General features: G+C 39.5%; 1 protein-coding gene across 4 annotated transcripts in view; it reads left to right on the top strand.

The window, feature by feature from the left end:
* The window catches only part of ADGB (androglobin), a 133595-nt gene that overhangs the window by 60848 nt on the left and 58088 nt on the right, over window positions 1-14659 (top strand). For all 4 annotated transcript variants that reach the window (XM_054722541.1, XM_054722540.1, XM_054722542.1 and 1 more), the window contains 6 exons: window positions 394-574; window positions 1339-1402; window positions 6265-6367; window positions 8649-8790; window positions 10145-10259; window positions 12102-12269. In XM_054722541.1, coding sequence (XP_054578516.1) covers window positions 394-574; window positions 1339-1402; window positions 6265-6367; window positions 8649-8790; window positions 10145-10259; window positions 12102-12269 — 773 coding nt within the window. The remainder of the gene's footprint in view (window positions 1-393; window positions 575-1338; window positions 1403-6264; window positions 6368-8648; window positions 8791-10144; window positions 10260-12101; window positions 12270-14659) is intronic.

The following is a 14659-nucleotide window of genomic DNA, read 5'->3' as shown; positions in this document are numbered from 1 at the left end:
TCGCCAGGTCGCCTCCTGCCCCTGAGGGCTCCCAGACTGTAAGAGGAAGCAGACCAGGCTGAGGGACGCCCCCCTCCAGTGCATGAATTTTCATGCACTGGGCCTCTAGCAACTTTATAATCTCTAAAGAATGTGTACACAAATTTACAAAGTAAATTAGAAATTGCTAAAGACTCTACTATGCATATGTTATGAATAAATTATGTTGAGTTGTGAAAATATTTATCTGTATGGACCTCTACAAATTTGAGGCCTGCATGTAAATGATTATCTCAGTAAATTTTTTCTCAAAAGTAGACTTTGAACTGCCCTCTATGATTTTCCATGTCTTGATAACTTAATACTTAACAACATAGGTGGGTTTGACCTGTGGTTGTCTTCTGCCATGCACAGATGAAATGATAGACCTTACATTGAATGACTCATCCCATCCAGTTGATGGATTGAGTTTGGAAAGAGATCTGGTCAGCCTGACAACAACACTGGATAAATCACAGGAGGAAGTTACAGATATGAATACTAGTGTTACTAAAGAAATATGGTTAGATTTTGAAGACTTCTATGCATGCTTTCAGTAAGTATGTTTTTCATGTGCATTTAAACATAGTGGATATGTAAGGTATTCATTTTTAGCTATTACTTAAAAGAGTTAAGTCAATATTAGTCTGGTGTTGGTATAATGTTAAAAAAAAATGTTAGGAGAAAAAATGGCTGAGCTGATTGTCCACATAGAACAGTAAGAGGTAAGCCAATTTTTAGGCCAGTTTTAGCTTATCCTCAAAGACTTGTTTAATTAAAATAAAAACAGTTTATTCACTGAGGTCATTTTTGTCTCTTTCAGGCAATTTAATACAGTTGTTATTTTTTCTTAGATTTATTAAGGTATAATTGACAAATAAAGTTTTAAGGTATTTAAAGTATACATGGTTTTGAATTGATATACAAATACATCATGAAAAATTCCCCCCATTGAGTTAATTAATATATTCATCACCTCACATATTTACCTTTTAAAAATGAGAACACTTAAATTCTACTCTCTTAATAAATTTCAATTATATAAGCCAGTGTTATCCACTATAGTCGCCATGTTATATATTAGATCTTCAAACCTTATTTATCTGAGAACTGAAAGTTTGTACCATTTTCTCAACCTCTCCCTATTTCCCCTACCCCTCTATCCCTGACAACCACTTTTCTTGTCTCTGTAGTCATTATTTTTTTAACTTTCATCTGTCTTTACTTTGTTCTGCCTATAATTAAATCTAAGAAATTTAACATGTAATAGTAATTTGTTGAATATAATGACAATAACCTATTATAAATAATGTTTTTCAGAAATCTATATATTTTCCACAGGCCAAGTTCATATTGCTTTAACTTTCAAAAGTCAGAATTCAAGGTAAATAGTATGATCTCTTATTCTCTTTCCCTTCTTATACTTAAACTAGAGGCCTGGTGCATGAAATTCGTGTGGGGAGAGGCATTCCTCAGCCTGGCCTGCGCCTTCTCCAATGTGGGATTGGGCCTAAACCAGCAGTCAGACATCCCTGTCACAATCTGAGACTGCTGGTTCCTAACCACTCACCTGCCTGCCTGCCTGATCACCCCTAACCCCTCTGCATGCCTGCCTGATCACCCCTAACTGCCTCTCCCTGCCTGCCTGAACACCCATAACTGCCTCTCCCTGCCTGACTGATGCCCCTAACCACTCTCCCCTGCTGGCCTGATCACCCCTAACTGCTCTTGCTGCCTGCCTGATCGCCCCTAACCACCTCTGCCTGGGCCCCACCACTGTGGCTTTGTCCAGAAGAATATCCAGAAGATGTCTGGTCTATCTGGTGTAATTAGCATATTACCCTTTTATTAGTATAGATCTTTGATAGAATCATGCTGGTAAAAAATACCTTCAAATTTAGCAAGCATTTCTAAATTGGTGATATAAGTATATTTTAAAATCAATTCTTAGCATTTTCTGCTAATTTCTTATCTAGATAACAAGAAAAATTCTGCTACTTCTTATCCCCAAGTATAATTATGTTGTAGTGGTTCATTATTATATCAATTCACAAGAAGAAAATTTTGATCTTTGAGTAAATGAAAGAGAAGCACAAATAAATTCACTATATATGATTTCAATTAATTGTTTACTGAAACACTTGCAGTTCCTAAAACATAGCACACTTTTCACTAACATTTATGTTATTTTTACCCATGTTCTTCCCTCTGCTGGGAGTTCATTCCCCTTCATTCATATTGCTTTCATCTAACTAATGCCTATAAATCCTTTAGAACAGCATGGATGTCCTTGACCCTGTCTGACCTCCTTCCCTGGCCATAAAATCTGGATTAAGTTCCCTGACTCCACAGACTCTGTAGAACCTATTCTCACCCAGACACAGACCTCTCTCCATTCTAACTGCCTGACTACTTCTCCGTGTCCCTCCACCTTCTCACCCAACTGATATCAGCATCTTTAGGAGAAGAGCTCTGCCCCTTGGTTCGCTATTGCAATACCCATCCTGGCATAAAACATTGTTGAGTGAATGCATGAACGAATCTCACCTTGAGGGGACTTTTTTGGAAAACTCTGAAACACGTTCTTGGGAACTAAATTGTTCTGAAATTGGCATGTTGCTTGCCCCACACCTCCAGGAACAGTAGACAGCATTGGGGGAAGTTAGGAGTCTTGGCAATTACTTTTCCTATTGCACTTGGACTGGATGACAACACAGGCAGAGAAAAGCTTTCGAGCATTCCTCAAGAGGGACTCTGTAGCCAGCTGCCTGCTCTGAAAGTAAGAGTCAAATCTGTAGTAGTGACCGGGGATGGGGTAGGCAAAACAATGTTCAACCTAGTCTTCAGTGTATCTATAAGAACACACAGAGGAATGCTTTGGCTTTATGAAAACAATGGAACTTTTAATTGCAAATGACTGAACCCAGAGTATACCATGAGACTACTATACAGTTTACAGTTAACTTAGCAGTATACCCATGTTCAAACTATTGGTGAAAATAGAATGATAGTCATTTATAGACGCTTACTCTGTTGTCAGCCCTGAACTGGGCTCTTCATTGCATTAGCTCCTATAGCAAAGCCTGTGAAAGGACTATCGTTATAGTTTTTCAGGTAGGGAAACTAAGGCAGATCAAGGTTGAGTAAATTGCCCAAGATCACCAAACTAGTAAGTGGCACAAGCATCCTGAGAACTGGGTTGTCTGGCGTGGAGCCTGTGCAGTTCTCACAGGTTGGCCTTTAGGAGAAGCAAATTAGTGGCTCTGGAGTGTCATTGTCTGGTTTTGAATCTGTGTCCCATTTGGGGAGGGACTTTGAGCAAGTTGCTTAACTTCTCTTTGCCTTAGTTTTTTTCTCTGTAAAATGGCAGTAATAACAGACCTGCATCATAAAGTTGGAGGGTAAATGAGATGATGTATATAAAATACTTAGAAGAATGCCTGGAGTAAATGAAAATAAATGTTGATTGCTATTATTAATTACTAAGGGCAGTTTGCATATCAGTGTTTGTTATATACATCACCATTCTAACATATTTATACTAGAGGCCCAGTGCTCAAAATTCGTGCACAGGGGGAAGGGGAGGCCCTCAGCCCAGCCTGCACCCTTTCCAATCTGGGAACCCTTGGGGGATGTCCCACTGCCATGCAGGATTGGGCCTAAATCAGCAGTGGGACATCCCTCTCACATTCCAGGACCACTGGCTCCTAACTGCTCACCTGCCTGCCTGCCTGATTGCACCTAACTGCCCCCCTGATGGCCTGGTCACCCCCACCTGCCCCCTCTGCAGGTGTAGTCACCCCCAACTGCCTCCCCTGCTGGTCTGGTCACCCCCAACTGTCCCCCCTCCCCATCGGCCTTGTCGCCCCTCACTGCCCCCTTTGCTGCCTGGTCGCCCCTCACTAATCCCCCTGCCAGCCTGGTTGCCCCATGCAGCTTGCTGCTCAGTCGTTTGGTCGTCCCTCAAACAGCCTGTTCTGTCATCCATTCGGTTGTTTCGGATGCAATGGTCGCTTAGCCTTTATATATAGAGATGTATACTAGAGGCCCAGCATGCAAAATCGTGCAAGACCCAGACCCGCTGCACCTGCGGGACCCTAGACCAGCCCTGTGCCAGCCGTGGGACCCCAGACCCACCCTGCACAAGCCACGGGCCCCGCCTCTGCTGTGCGAGCCGCTGGCCCTGCCAGCGCCACCAGCCCCACCAGCCCCGCCAGCCCTGCATGAGCCCCAGCCTGCGAGAGGTGCTCCATGCACCTCCTGGTGACTGGTTGTTTGGTTGTTCCCCATTACAGCGTCACAACCACAGACCTTTTATGACATAGATGTGTTTGAAAAATGGCCAACTGTTCTTTATGCTGATCCTATTTTTAAGAAGTGTTGGTAAATATGTGTTTTTTTTTAATTTTAAAGTCCCAGCTTAGTAAAATAAAATGATGACATCTCTATATGTGTCTCTTCATTACCCTGATTTTTTTTTTTTTAATATCAATGATATGAGAAAATGATAACTTTTTCTTAGGATTTTTGGAACGCAAACTTAAAGACATTTAGTATGGCCTTTAAGGTAGGACAGGTTGTGGCCTGAGGCCATGATTCCTGATTCTAGTGGCCACAGCACCACAAGGTGAGCTGGGGGCGTGGAGCCTGAGGCCTCTCCTGGGCACCTTCCTTAGATGTTCCCTTGGTGCTCAGTGTTGGGGTGAGGCAAGGGCTCTCAATGGTGCCTTGTGTGTCACCAGGGAAGTCTTTTCACATAGTCTCCAGTGCCACCCCACCCCAAAATTCTCAGGCCCTTAAAAATGACAGCAAATGAACTCTGCTTAGAAAATTCCCTCAGGCATGCACACAGGGTTGGCCAACCCAGGGTCCTTCATAGGTTTAGATAGTGAATATTTGAAACAACTGTCTCTATCCCAACATGCTATAGCTATACAGAAACAAGGAAAATAAAGTGTCAAATGCTAAGTATTGCAAAATACTGGGGAAGTGATCATTGAACCCTTGTTACATTCTATGAAGCATTTCTAGCAATCTTGTCATTTTTGATTAAATAGCAAAGTTTCATTTTTCGCAGTAATACTAGAGATTTTTCTTTCATATTTTAACTGGTTATTTAAATATTGTGGTAAAATAACATGAAAAGTGTTTAAAATATAGTGACAGTTAAATTAATTTAACACATTTACCATGTACCATAAGTCAAAATTATGTTGAAGCACCGAGATTCTGAGATGCAACAATAGTCAAGATTACTAGTCTTGGGGTCAGATAGACAGAAAGACCGACTTTTGAATCTCAGTTTTGCTACTTGCAAGCTCTGTGACCTTTGGAAAATTACTTACCCTTTCTGTGTTTCGGTTTTTTCATCCATAGTTATGGCTATTAGTAGTGCCATATAGGATGGATTGAGATCACATATATGTAACTCTTATGTGGCTGTCCATTAAGGGAATTTTCAGTTTTGCTCAGTACTTTCTTCCATTTCCAAAACAAAAATCCAGGCTGGTGCCTTAGTGTGCAATGGATATACACTGAGTGGCCAGATTATTATGATCTCTGAATGCATAATAATCTGGCCACTCAGTATATATATATATATATTAGAGTCCCAGTGCATGAATTCATGCATGGATGGGGTCCGGCCAGCCTGGCCAGGGGGAGGAGACATGGGCAGTTGTCTGGCCTGCCTGCTGGTCGAACTCCTGGTTGAGGGGACAATTTGCATATTAGCCGTTTATTACATAGGATATACACTGAATGGCCAGATTATTATGCGTTCAGAGATCATAATAATTTGGTCACTCAGTGTATTTCTGAAGATCTTGTAGAAAGAAGGAAGAGAGGGTTTATATGGCATTACACTCTGTAAAATACCTTAATGCGTCCTCATTACACACTTCCATTCTCTGCCAAAGTTACCCTGTGGCCTCTCTGCCTATCAGGGACCCATTCTCTGAGCATTGCAAGTCTCCTCTCTGTTTCTGGGACAAGCACACCCCTTTCATTCCTCATGGAGATGAACTTTGACTCTGATATGGGACCAATCCGACACAGTTCCTATAGAATCCTAAACATTCACTCCGTTTGATTTTCTTCATCTCATGAAACCTGTAAAGGACTTATTGTGGTGTCTGGAACACAGTAAGTTCTCTGTAAATATTAGATGTTGTATTATTATGAGAAGTGGGGATACAGCACTTATAGGCGAATATTAAGTTTAATGTTTGGTATGATTTCTTGCAGTTCTCAGATGAGCGTGTATCCTACTATCTCTTTGTGGATAGTCTAAAACCTATTGAACTACTCATTTGCTTTTCTGCGTTGGTACGCTGGGGAGAATCTGGAGGTAAGAGCTCTGAGGAAATTATAGACTTAAATCCCAGCTCACTTTCACTCAGTCCAGTGGAAATACAATAATAAGATTTTAAGGCTCTGTATGAAGGAACTTATTTCCTCTTCAGACCCTCTTCAGATGATTATAGGAGATGGTGTGTATATCTTTTGTAATTGTCTTGCTCCCCAGACATCAAGGGGTTGTGTTCACTTTTATCACCCACACCTCTTCCTGCAGTCATCTGTTCACCTCCTTGGCACACCTAGTAACCCTATTCTTCAATTCTTTCAAAATCTATATTGAAGAACACGAACCCTTTCTTCTTTAATTTGACAATTCTAAAGATCTTTTTTCTCATTCACCTACTTTCATGATTATACTTTAGAACTCATTGTACCAATAACTGCATCATATCCAATGTTTCAATTTCAAGCTCTCTTACAACCCCCTTTCTCCCCACCCCCACCCCCGATTCTCCAGTTCACTCTCTTGGGAACTCTCACTCCTACAATTGTTTGACTTCACTGGGACTACCATCCATTGACCCTACCACTTTTTATCTTTCCATTACTCTCCTCATGTCTTTATTTCTCTCATTACCAGTATATTTTCCGTGCTCCACCATTATAATTGTATTCTCACATGTACCTCAACCCTCTCATCTGACGTTCCTGGAGAAATCACAATATTGGGTGAACTCAACAATGGAACTCTGCACCAATCCTGTGGTTACATCAGAGCAGCTGAATGTGACTGAAGAAAAAGCAAAACAAAAACCATATCAGCTAGCTCCACTTTAAACTGAGGGCCACAGATTTCAAAAAGGCCTTGGGGCACTGACGACATTTCTCAAGTTTTATTCTCCCACTCGCATTTTTTCTGGATGTCTATCTTAGACCTTCAAATCTCTCCCTTCAGATGTTCACTACCGACTCTCATTCTTACTCATTTTCAACTGATGATGTTTTCACTGAAGAGATAGAAAAAATTCATAAATGACCTGCCTCATCCTCCCATAATGGACTCTCCCAGCTTTAGTCAGCCTCCCCTCCTCTTCTAATGGATGGACTGTTCCTGCTTCTAAGACAAGCCCTTTGCACACGCACGCACATTTGCACAAAATATTCTTAATTATTTGGCTTGTTTTCTTAAAACATTTATCTCTAACTCAAATTAATAGTACCTAGAACTGTAGAGGTTCAATACATATTTTTGAGTGCTTTATATTGAAAGTCCTACCAACATTGAGAGCAGAGACTATGCCTTTGTACCGAGATATAGCCAATGTTTTCAATGGAATTGAGAATGTAGCAGGTGGGCAATAAATACTTGTTTAATAAACTTTTCAAACTTTAGTGGTTTAGGCTTAATATTTCTACCTAAACAAGAGCTCCTAAGCCATACCATGTCCTCAAACATTTAAATTCTATGTGTATAGAGGAGCTTTGGGTCATGTTGGGACCCTTATATACTCAGCTTGAGTATTATCTGGAAATAAGGTAAACATATAAATCCCAGAGGTGACTATAGTTAACAATAGTGTGTGGTATATTTTAAAGTTACTAAGACAGTAAATCTTAAAAGTCCCCATCACAAGAAAAAAAAATGATGTGTGGTGATGGATGGTAACTGAACTTACTGTGATAATCATTTCATGATGTAGCATATATCAAATCATTATGTTGTTCACCTTAAAATAGTGCAATGTTATATATCAATTTTACCTCAATTGTTTTTTAAAAATTTAAAATGTATTTTGCCCTCAGCTACAGATGAATAGTCAATATTCTTTATTTATTTTTAAGAGAAAACACGTAACATTAACATTAAGTATATGTTAATTATTTGCTATTTCTACACCCAGTCAATGCTAAGAATCAAAAGTAAAACCTTTGATAAATAATGGACTATTTTGACCTTGCTTTGCCACTCTCCTAGGAAAATCTTGGTGTCTTTTTTTTTAAAGTATATCTAGAGGTATATTCTAATTTCTGCCACAGATAATAAAAGTGATGGTTTACTCCAATAAATGTCCTTGCCTGTTCTGTTCTTCACGTTCCCATCCAAGGTTTCTTCACCTGAGGGGATGCTTGTGAGGAAGAAAATGGAACAGGAAGGAAGATCTGGATTCCACTTTGATATTATTTCCAATAAATATTTACCCAGAGTAATTTCTAATGTTTATGAAAATATTAGAACATCTCTATTTCCTGATGTTATTATGATTAATGTTGTGAAGTGAAAGCCAGCTACACTCTATCAATAAAATTTTAATATTTTTCACTTTTTCTAGCTCTTACTAAAGACAGCCCCCAGATAGAGCCTGGACTACTTATAGTTGAAACATTTTTTTGGAAATCTGTGAAGCCACGTGACATCATTCTGAAGATTCATACTTATAATACCAAGGCATCTATGGTTCGCCTGCCTATTGGGTATGGACTGACTTTATTTTTCCCAGAGTAAGAATTTTTAAAGTCTTGTAAGCTGTTAATTATTAAGTAATTAAACAATAAAGAACCTCAGATATTGTTCCCTAATGTGATTTGATAAGAACAAGTCTATTATTATGGTTATTGAGAACAAATAAATTGAAAAAATGCTGTATACAAAACCTCTTCTAGAAGATTCATAATTGTCAGACTAGTAATTTCTTTAGTAAAATATATGGTTTAAATTTATTTTATCAAGCATTTCCTAAAATTCATTTATTGAAAAATCCTTTTAGTTTTCTTGTAAATCTCATTATATTTCTTAGCAAGAACCATGATTTTATTAAAAAGATAGAGAAAGAGAGCATTTCCCCTGCCAAACCATAGTTTTATCTGCAGTTTGTTTTTCATTTTGCTTGTAGTTTTATTTTTCATTAAGATAAAGTTGGCTAATCTCATCACATTTTCCATTTTAAAGAAAACAGGTATAATCAAAGAGGTTTTATTTTTTATTTTGGTAAATAAAATTCAAAATATTACCTTATATTTTAGATGAATTAAATATTTTTCCTGGATTTCCCGAGATCAATCATGCTAATTCCATGTGATCAATGACAAGCTATGGCTCTGGTACAAAAAAATAATAATAAAAGAAAAAAAGCAGAAGCAACAAAATCAACTGCTAAAGTAATCTATGGCAAGCATACAATATTTCTTAAAAAATAATGAATTTTAGAACTTCAATAATTCTTACACCTGCGTTAAAAACTCTGGCATGGAGAGATTCTCTTAGAAATCTTATTCTTTCTGAGTGCTCATTCATTGAGATAACTAAGGTCAGGGACCTAATAAAGAATCTCCTTATATTCATGTTTTCCTCCACTGGGCTATCAGCATGTGTGTTTTGAACATGCTCTAATTGCTCAATAACTGAGAGAAATGAACCACCTGCTCTCGGTGACACTGCATCCTGGTAGGAGAGACATAAACCGCATTCATGAAAGTATGTATTTGTAAAAAAAGTGACTATGAAATCTACATTCACCATGAATGATTGTTGTTCAGGAAACAACATGGAGAGTCTTTCACAATATGACCGCTGTGTGTGACAGGTGTCGCCACAGTGTGTACATCTGTCACTCAGTGTAACTATTTTCGTCTGACAGTGAAATGTAGATTCTATGATATCTGATGGCTCTTTGCAGTGAAAATTCAAAGGGCTTTATTCCATTTGTGTTAAAGAATTCATTCCTTACTAATGTTTAACGTTAAGCGCAAACTGTCATCAAGAAACACACAGAGGCAAGAATTCCAACAAAGGAAGCCCTTGGTCCTCAGCATTCTCCATTCTCTCTAGGAGGCATTTGCTGCTCCTCACGGCGTACTCGCCCATCGGGCACTCCTTACACGTCTGCAGCATGGTGAATTTTGTCATCGGGGATGAGGATGTGGTGCTGCCCAACTTTGAGATGGTAAATAATTTTAGCAACTGTGACGTGTGTGTGTGTGTGTGTGTGTGTGTGTGTGTGTGCGCGCCTTATTTTCAAAGAATTTGCACTAAACCATGTTCTAATTTTATATTTGACTTACCCATTTTTTAACCCTTTAAAACTATTATAAGTATACTCTGCAAGAAATTCCAGAATATGACATGTACAATAAACACTCTAAACTCTGCAGTGATGCAAATACAATAATTTTAGCTTTTCTCTAAAAACTACCTTCATCTCTGCTCTGTTGAATCCTCTTTCACATCTGTAAACATTTCACATAGATTCATTCCATAGTACTAGTGGTCTTTCGGGAGGTAGAAGGATCAGTACAGTCCTTTTTAATATACTTTAAAATTTGGTATTATACCTCTCCCTTGGCCTGAGGAACCTGCAGTGTGTGTCCCTGGCATTCAGGTGGAGAAGATCATGGAAGGTTCTGTCCCTCTCCTTCATCTCCCCTTCCTCCTCCTCATGGCCTCTCCTTGGTTTCAGAAAGAAGAGAGGAGGTAAATGGGTTCAGCACCTCCCCCAAGGGTCTGTCTTGGTTTTAGACATCCTCTAAGCGGCATCCTCTTTAGATATGTAGGCACGTACATTTGGGGGGCAGATTTGCATAGGGCTTTCCCACTACAAAAGTCAGCTTTATCCCTCCCCCCAATCCATCTCCTACATAGCACAGTTTCATAGTTAACAAGATGGGATTTTCTCAGCCAGGGAGTAAGCTTTTGGTCAGGGTAGCAACAAGATGGCTTAAGATCAACCACTGAGCCCAGGCAAGCTGAGGTTATGCATGCTTGCCTTTCTGGCCAGTGGTTGTGCAGGCTTCCCCATGGTTGCCTCCAGTCTTTGCTGCACCGTCTCTCACCAGCCTCTCCCTCCTGCTCAATGGACACAAGGGAAGAACAGCAAGCCCACTTGATTAATAGATGTCCCTCATAACCTTCATCATGTTTACCCTGCTTATTTTAAATTCTTGTTTTGTCTTTTTTCTCTCTAAAGAAAAATAACTGTTTTAGATAGCATGGCTTTTCTGCTTTGTTTCTTTTGTTAGATGGCTTAACTTCCTAGGTGCTTAGTTATTTTGGTCTGTGAACCTATATTTCCCTGGGGTTATCAACTCCTCCATCTTATAAAAATTATTGGGGCTCAAGGCCAGGCTCCAGTGTTCTTTGGTTCTAATGAAAAAGCAAAAGGGGACAGGCTTTTATTGTTTCTTCCTAGTTGATAGCAGGAAGGATCCAGCATCCCATGCTAGTTCACACTCTTGTCTTCTTTTTTTAAAATATATTTTTTATTGATTTTAGAGAGTGAAAGAGAGAGAGAGAGGTAGAAACATTGATGAGAGAGAATCATTGATCAGCTGCTTCCTGCATGACCTCCTGGTTCCTGGGCCAATGCTCAACCACTGAACCACACTGGCTGGGCAACCGTTTTTGTCTTCTTGATCTTTATTGTTCTCTCCTGGACCCTTCCCTGCCCATCTGTCCTCAGACCCCATGCTGCTTTTGTCAGACTAATCCTTAGACATTCTTCAGTCTGGATATTAAGTCTGGATATTAATACTGTGGAGAAGCTTTCCCTAACTCCAATATCAGGTATGCAGTCTTCCTATGTGTTCCCACTGCAGCAGAAACCATTGTTTGACATCTCTGAGACAACACCACCCAGTGAACAGCCTTGGTGAAATAACTTCTCTATAAGTAACTATTGAATCAGCCATGTAATAGAGATTTAATATATTCACAGAAATTAAATTGTTGTAAATCTAACTACACTTGACTAAATGAAAGTGAAGCTGGCTGCGATGCTTTGTCTTCACAGGAGAGCTACCGATTTACAGAGCAGGCTCTCACAATTTTGAAGGCTGTTGGAAATGTGATTGCTAATTTCAAAGACAAGGGCAAACTTTCTGCAGCGCTGAAGGACCTACAGACAGCCCACTACCCTGTGCCCCTCCACAACAAAGAGCAAACTGCACAGCACTTCAGGGTAAGCACACTCACCACATGATCTTAGGAGGAAACTTTCTCAGAGAAAGTAACTCCCAAATCAGAGCCTGAGAAATGTTGTGGATGAAGGCAATTTTGGGGGAAAGTGACTTTGGGAAGCAGAAATGATGGAGTAGGCAGAATGAGATGATAAAGAATGTGGTATTCTGACTGACTTATTGCCCGAGGGACGTGGGTTGGAGAAGAAGGTCCTATTATATGGTAAGAGAAGATTTGACTTTGGGTGGTGCAATATACAGATGTTGTAACATAGAAACTCACACCTGAACCCTATATGTTCATATTGACGAATGTCACCCCAATCAATTTAATAAATCAGAAGAAAGAAAAAAATAGAATGTGACATTGGCTTCTGTGGGCTGCTGTGGCTAAATTGTCCAGGGGATGCTGATAAGTTAGGACATTCTTCAGAAGGGCCCCACTAAAGGATGGGAGATGGTGACACACCCACCAACTCTTTTCCCACTGACAGATGGTTACTCCCAGGGGTGGTAACTTCCCCACAGTTAAAACTTCCCAGGGGGTGGGGGTGGCTGGGGTGAGCTGAGTAGCATTCTGTCTTCACAGAAAGCATTGAGGGAGTGAAACAGAAGACTCCATGGTACCCGCTAGGTTTTGTTTTTTCAATCCAGACACGATTGAAATGTTGGGCCAGATGATTTCTGTTGTGGGGCATGGCTGGCCTACACCCTCGAGATGCCAGTAGCATCTGTTTTGACAACTAAAAATGGCTTCAGACATTGTGAGATGTCCCCTGGGCAGTAGCATTGCCAGATCTAGCAAATAAAAATACATGGCACCTGGTTAATGTTTTGTTTTTTGTTTTGGTTTGGTTTTTTGTTTTATTTTTTTACTAAAGACATTTTTAGAGAATTTAGGTTTACAGCAAAATTGAGAAGAAGTTACAGAGATTTCTCATATTCTCCCTGCCTCCCCCCTTCCCCCCCCCACACAGGTACAACCTCCCCCATTAGCAGCATCCCCACCACAGTGGGACATTTGCTATATTGATCAACCTACATTCACACATGATTATCTCTCAAAGTCCTTAGCTTACATTAGGGGTCATTCTTGGTGTTGTTCATCCTATAGATTTAGACACATGTATAATGACATGTATCCATCATTATGATAGCAAACAGAGTATTTTCACTGACCTAAAAATCCTCTGTGTTTTACCTCTTCATTCTTCCCTCACCCCAGCTCCTGGCAACCATTGTGCTTTTCACTCTCTCCATGGTTTTTCCTTTTCCATAATGTCATATACTATAGGTGGAATCATACATTACATAACCTTTTCAAATCGGCTCCTTTCACTTAGTAATATACTTTTAAGATTCCTCCATGTCTTTTCATTGCTTAATAGCTCTTCTTTTTAGTGCCGGATAATATTCCATCGTCTAGATGTGCCACAGTTTATCCATTCACCTGCTGAAGGACATCTTGGCTACTTTCAAGTTTTGGCAGTTATGAACAGAGTGGCTATACACATCCATGTATTAGGTGTGTGTGAGTGTGTGTGTGTGTGTGTGTGTGTGTGTGTGTGTGTGTGTGAGAGAGAGAGAGAGAGAGAGAGAGAGAGAGAGAGAGAGAGAGAAAGAGAGAGAGAGAGAGAGAGAGAGAGAGAGAGAGAGTGTACATAAGTTTTTAACTACTTTGGGTAAATACTAGCCTGCATGACTGCAGGCACATATAATAAAAGAATGTTTAGTGGCTGTAATGAAAGTAAGCTTCTGTGGCTCCATAGCCTCAGCAGCTTTAGGGGTGTTTCTGTCCCAGATCCTGGCTTTTCCAGTGTGTAGTGCTATCTGGTTGTTGTTCTAATTTTCATTTCCCCGATGACATACGATGTGGACTATCTTTCATATGCTTAATACCACCTGCATGTCTTCTTGGGTGAGTTGTATGTTCAGCTCATTGGCCCATTTTTAATCAGGTTGTTTGTTTTCTTATTGTTGAGTTGTAAGAGTTCTTTGTATAATCTGCATACTAGTTCTTTATTATATGTGTCTTTTGCAAATATTTTCTCCCATTCTATGGCTTGTCTTCTTATTCTCTTAACATTTTCTATCACAACGCAGGAGTTTTTCATTTTATGCAGTCTAGCTTTATCAATTCTTTTTTTCATGAATCATGTCTTTAGTGTTAATCTAAAAGGTCATTGCCGTATCCAAACTCACTATTTTCTCCTAGGTTATCTTTTAGGGGTTGTATAGCTTTGCATTTTATATTTCTGTCTGTAATAAATTTTGAGTTAATTTTTGAGAAGTGTGTCAGGCCTATGTATCAAGTTATTTCAGCAAGTTAAATTTTAATATTAACAAACAACATGTACAATAAATAGGACATATACTAAAATTATTTATACAA

The sequence above is a fragment of the Eptesicus fuscus genome, chromosome 10 (genome assembly GCF_027574615.1).
Source record: "Eptesicus fuscus isolate TK198812 chromosome 10, DD_ASM_mEF_20220401, whole genome shotgun sequence".
NCBI classification, from domain to species: domain Eukaryota; kingdom Metazoa; phylum Chordata; class Mammalia; order Chiroptera; family Vespertilionidae; genus Eptesicus; species Eptesicus fuscus.
Note: the sequence above shows the minus strand (reverse complement) of the source record. Positions and strands in the feature narration are given on the sequence as shown.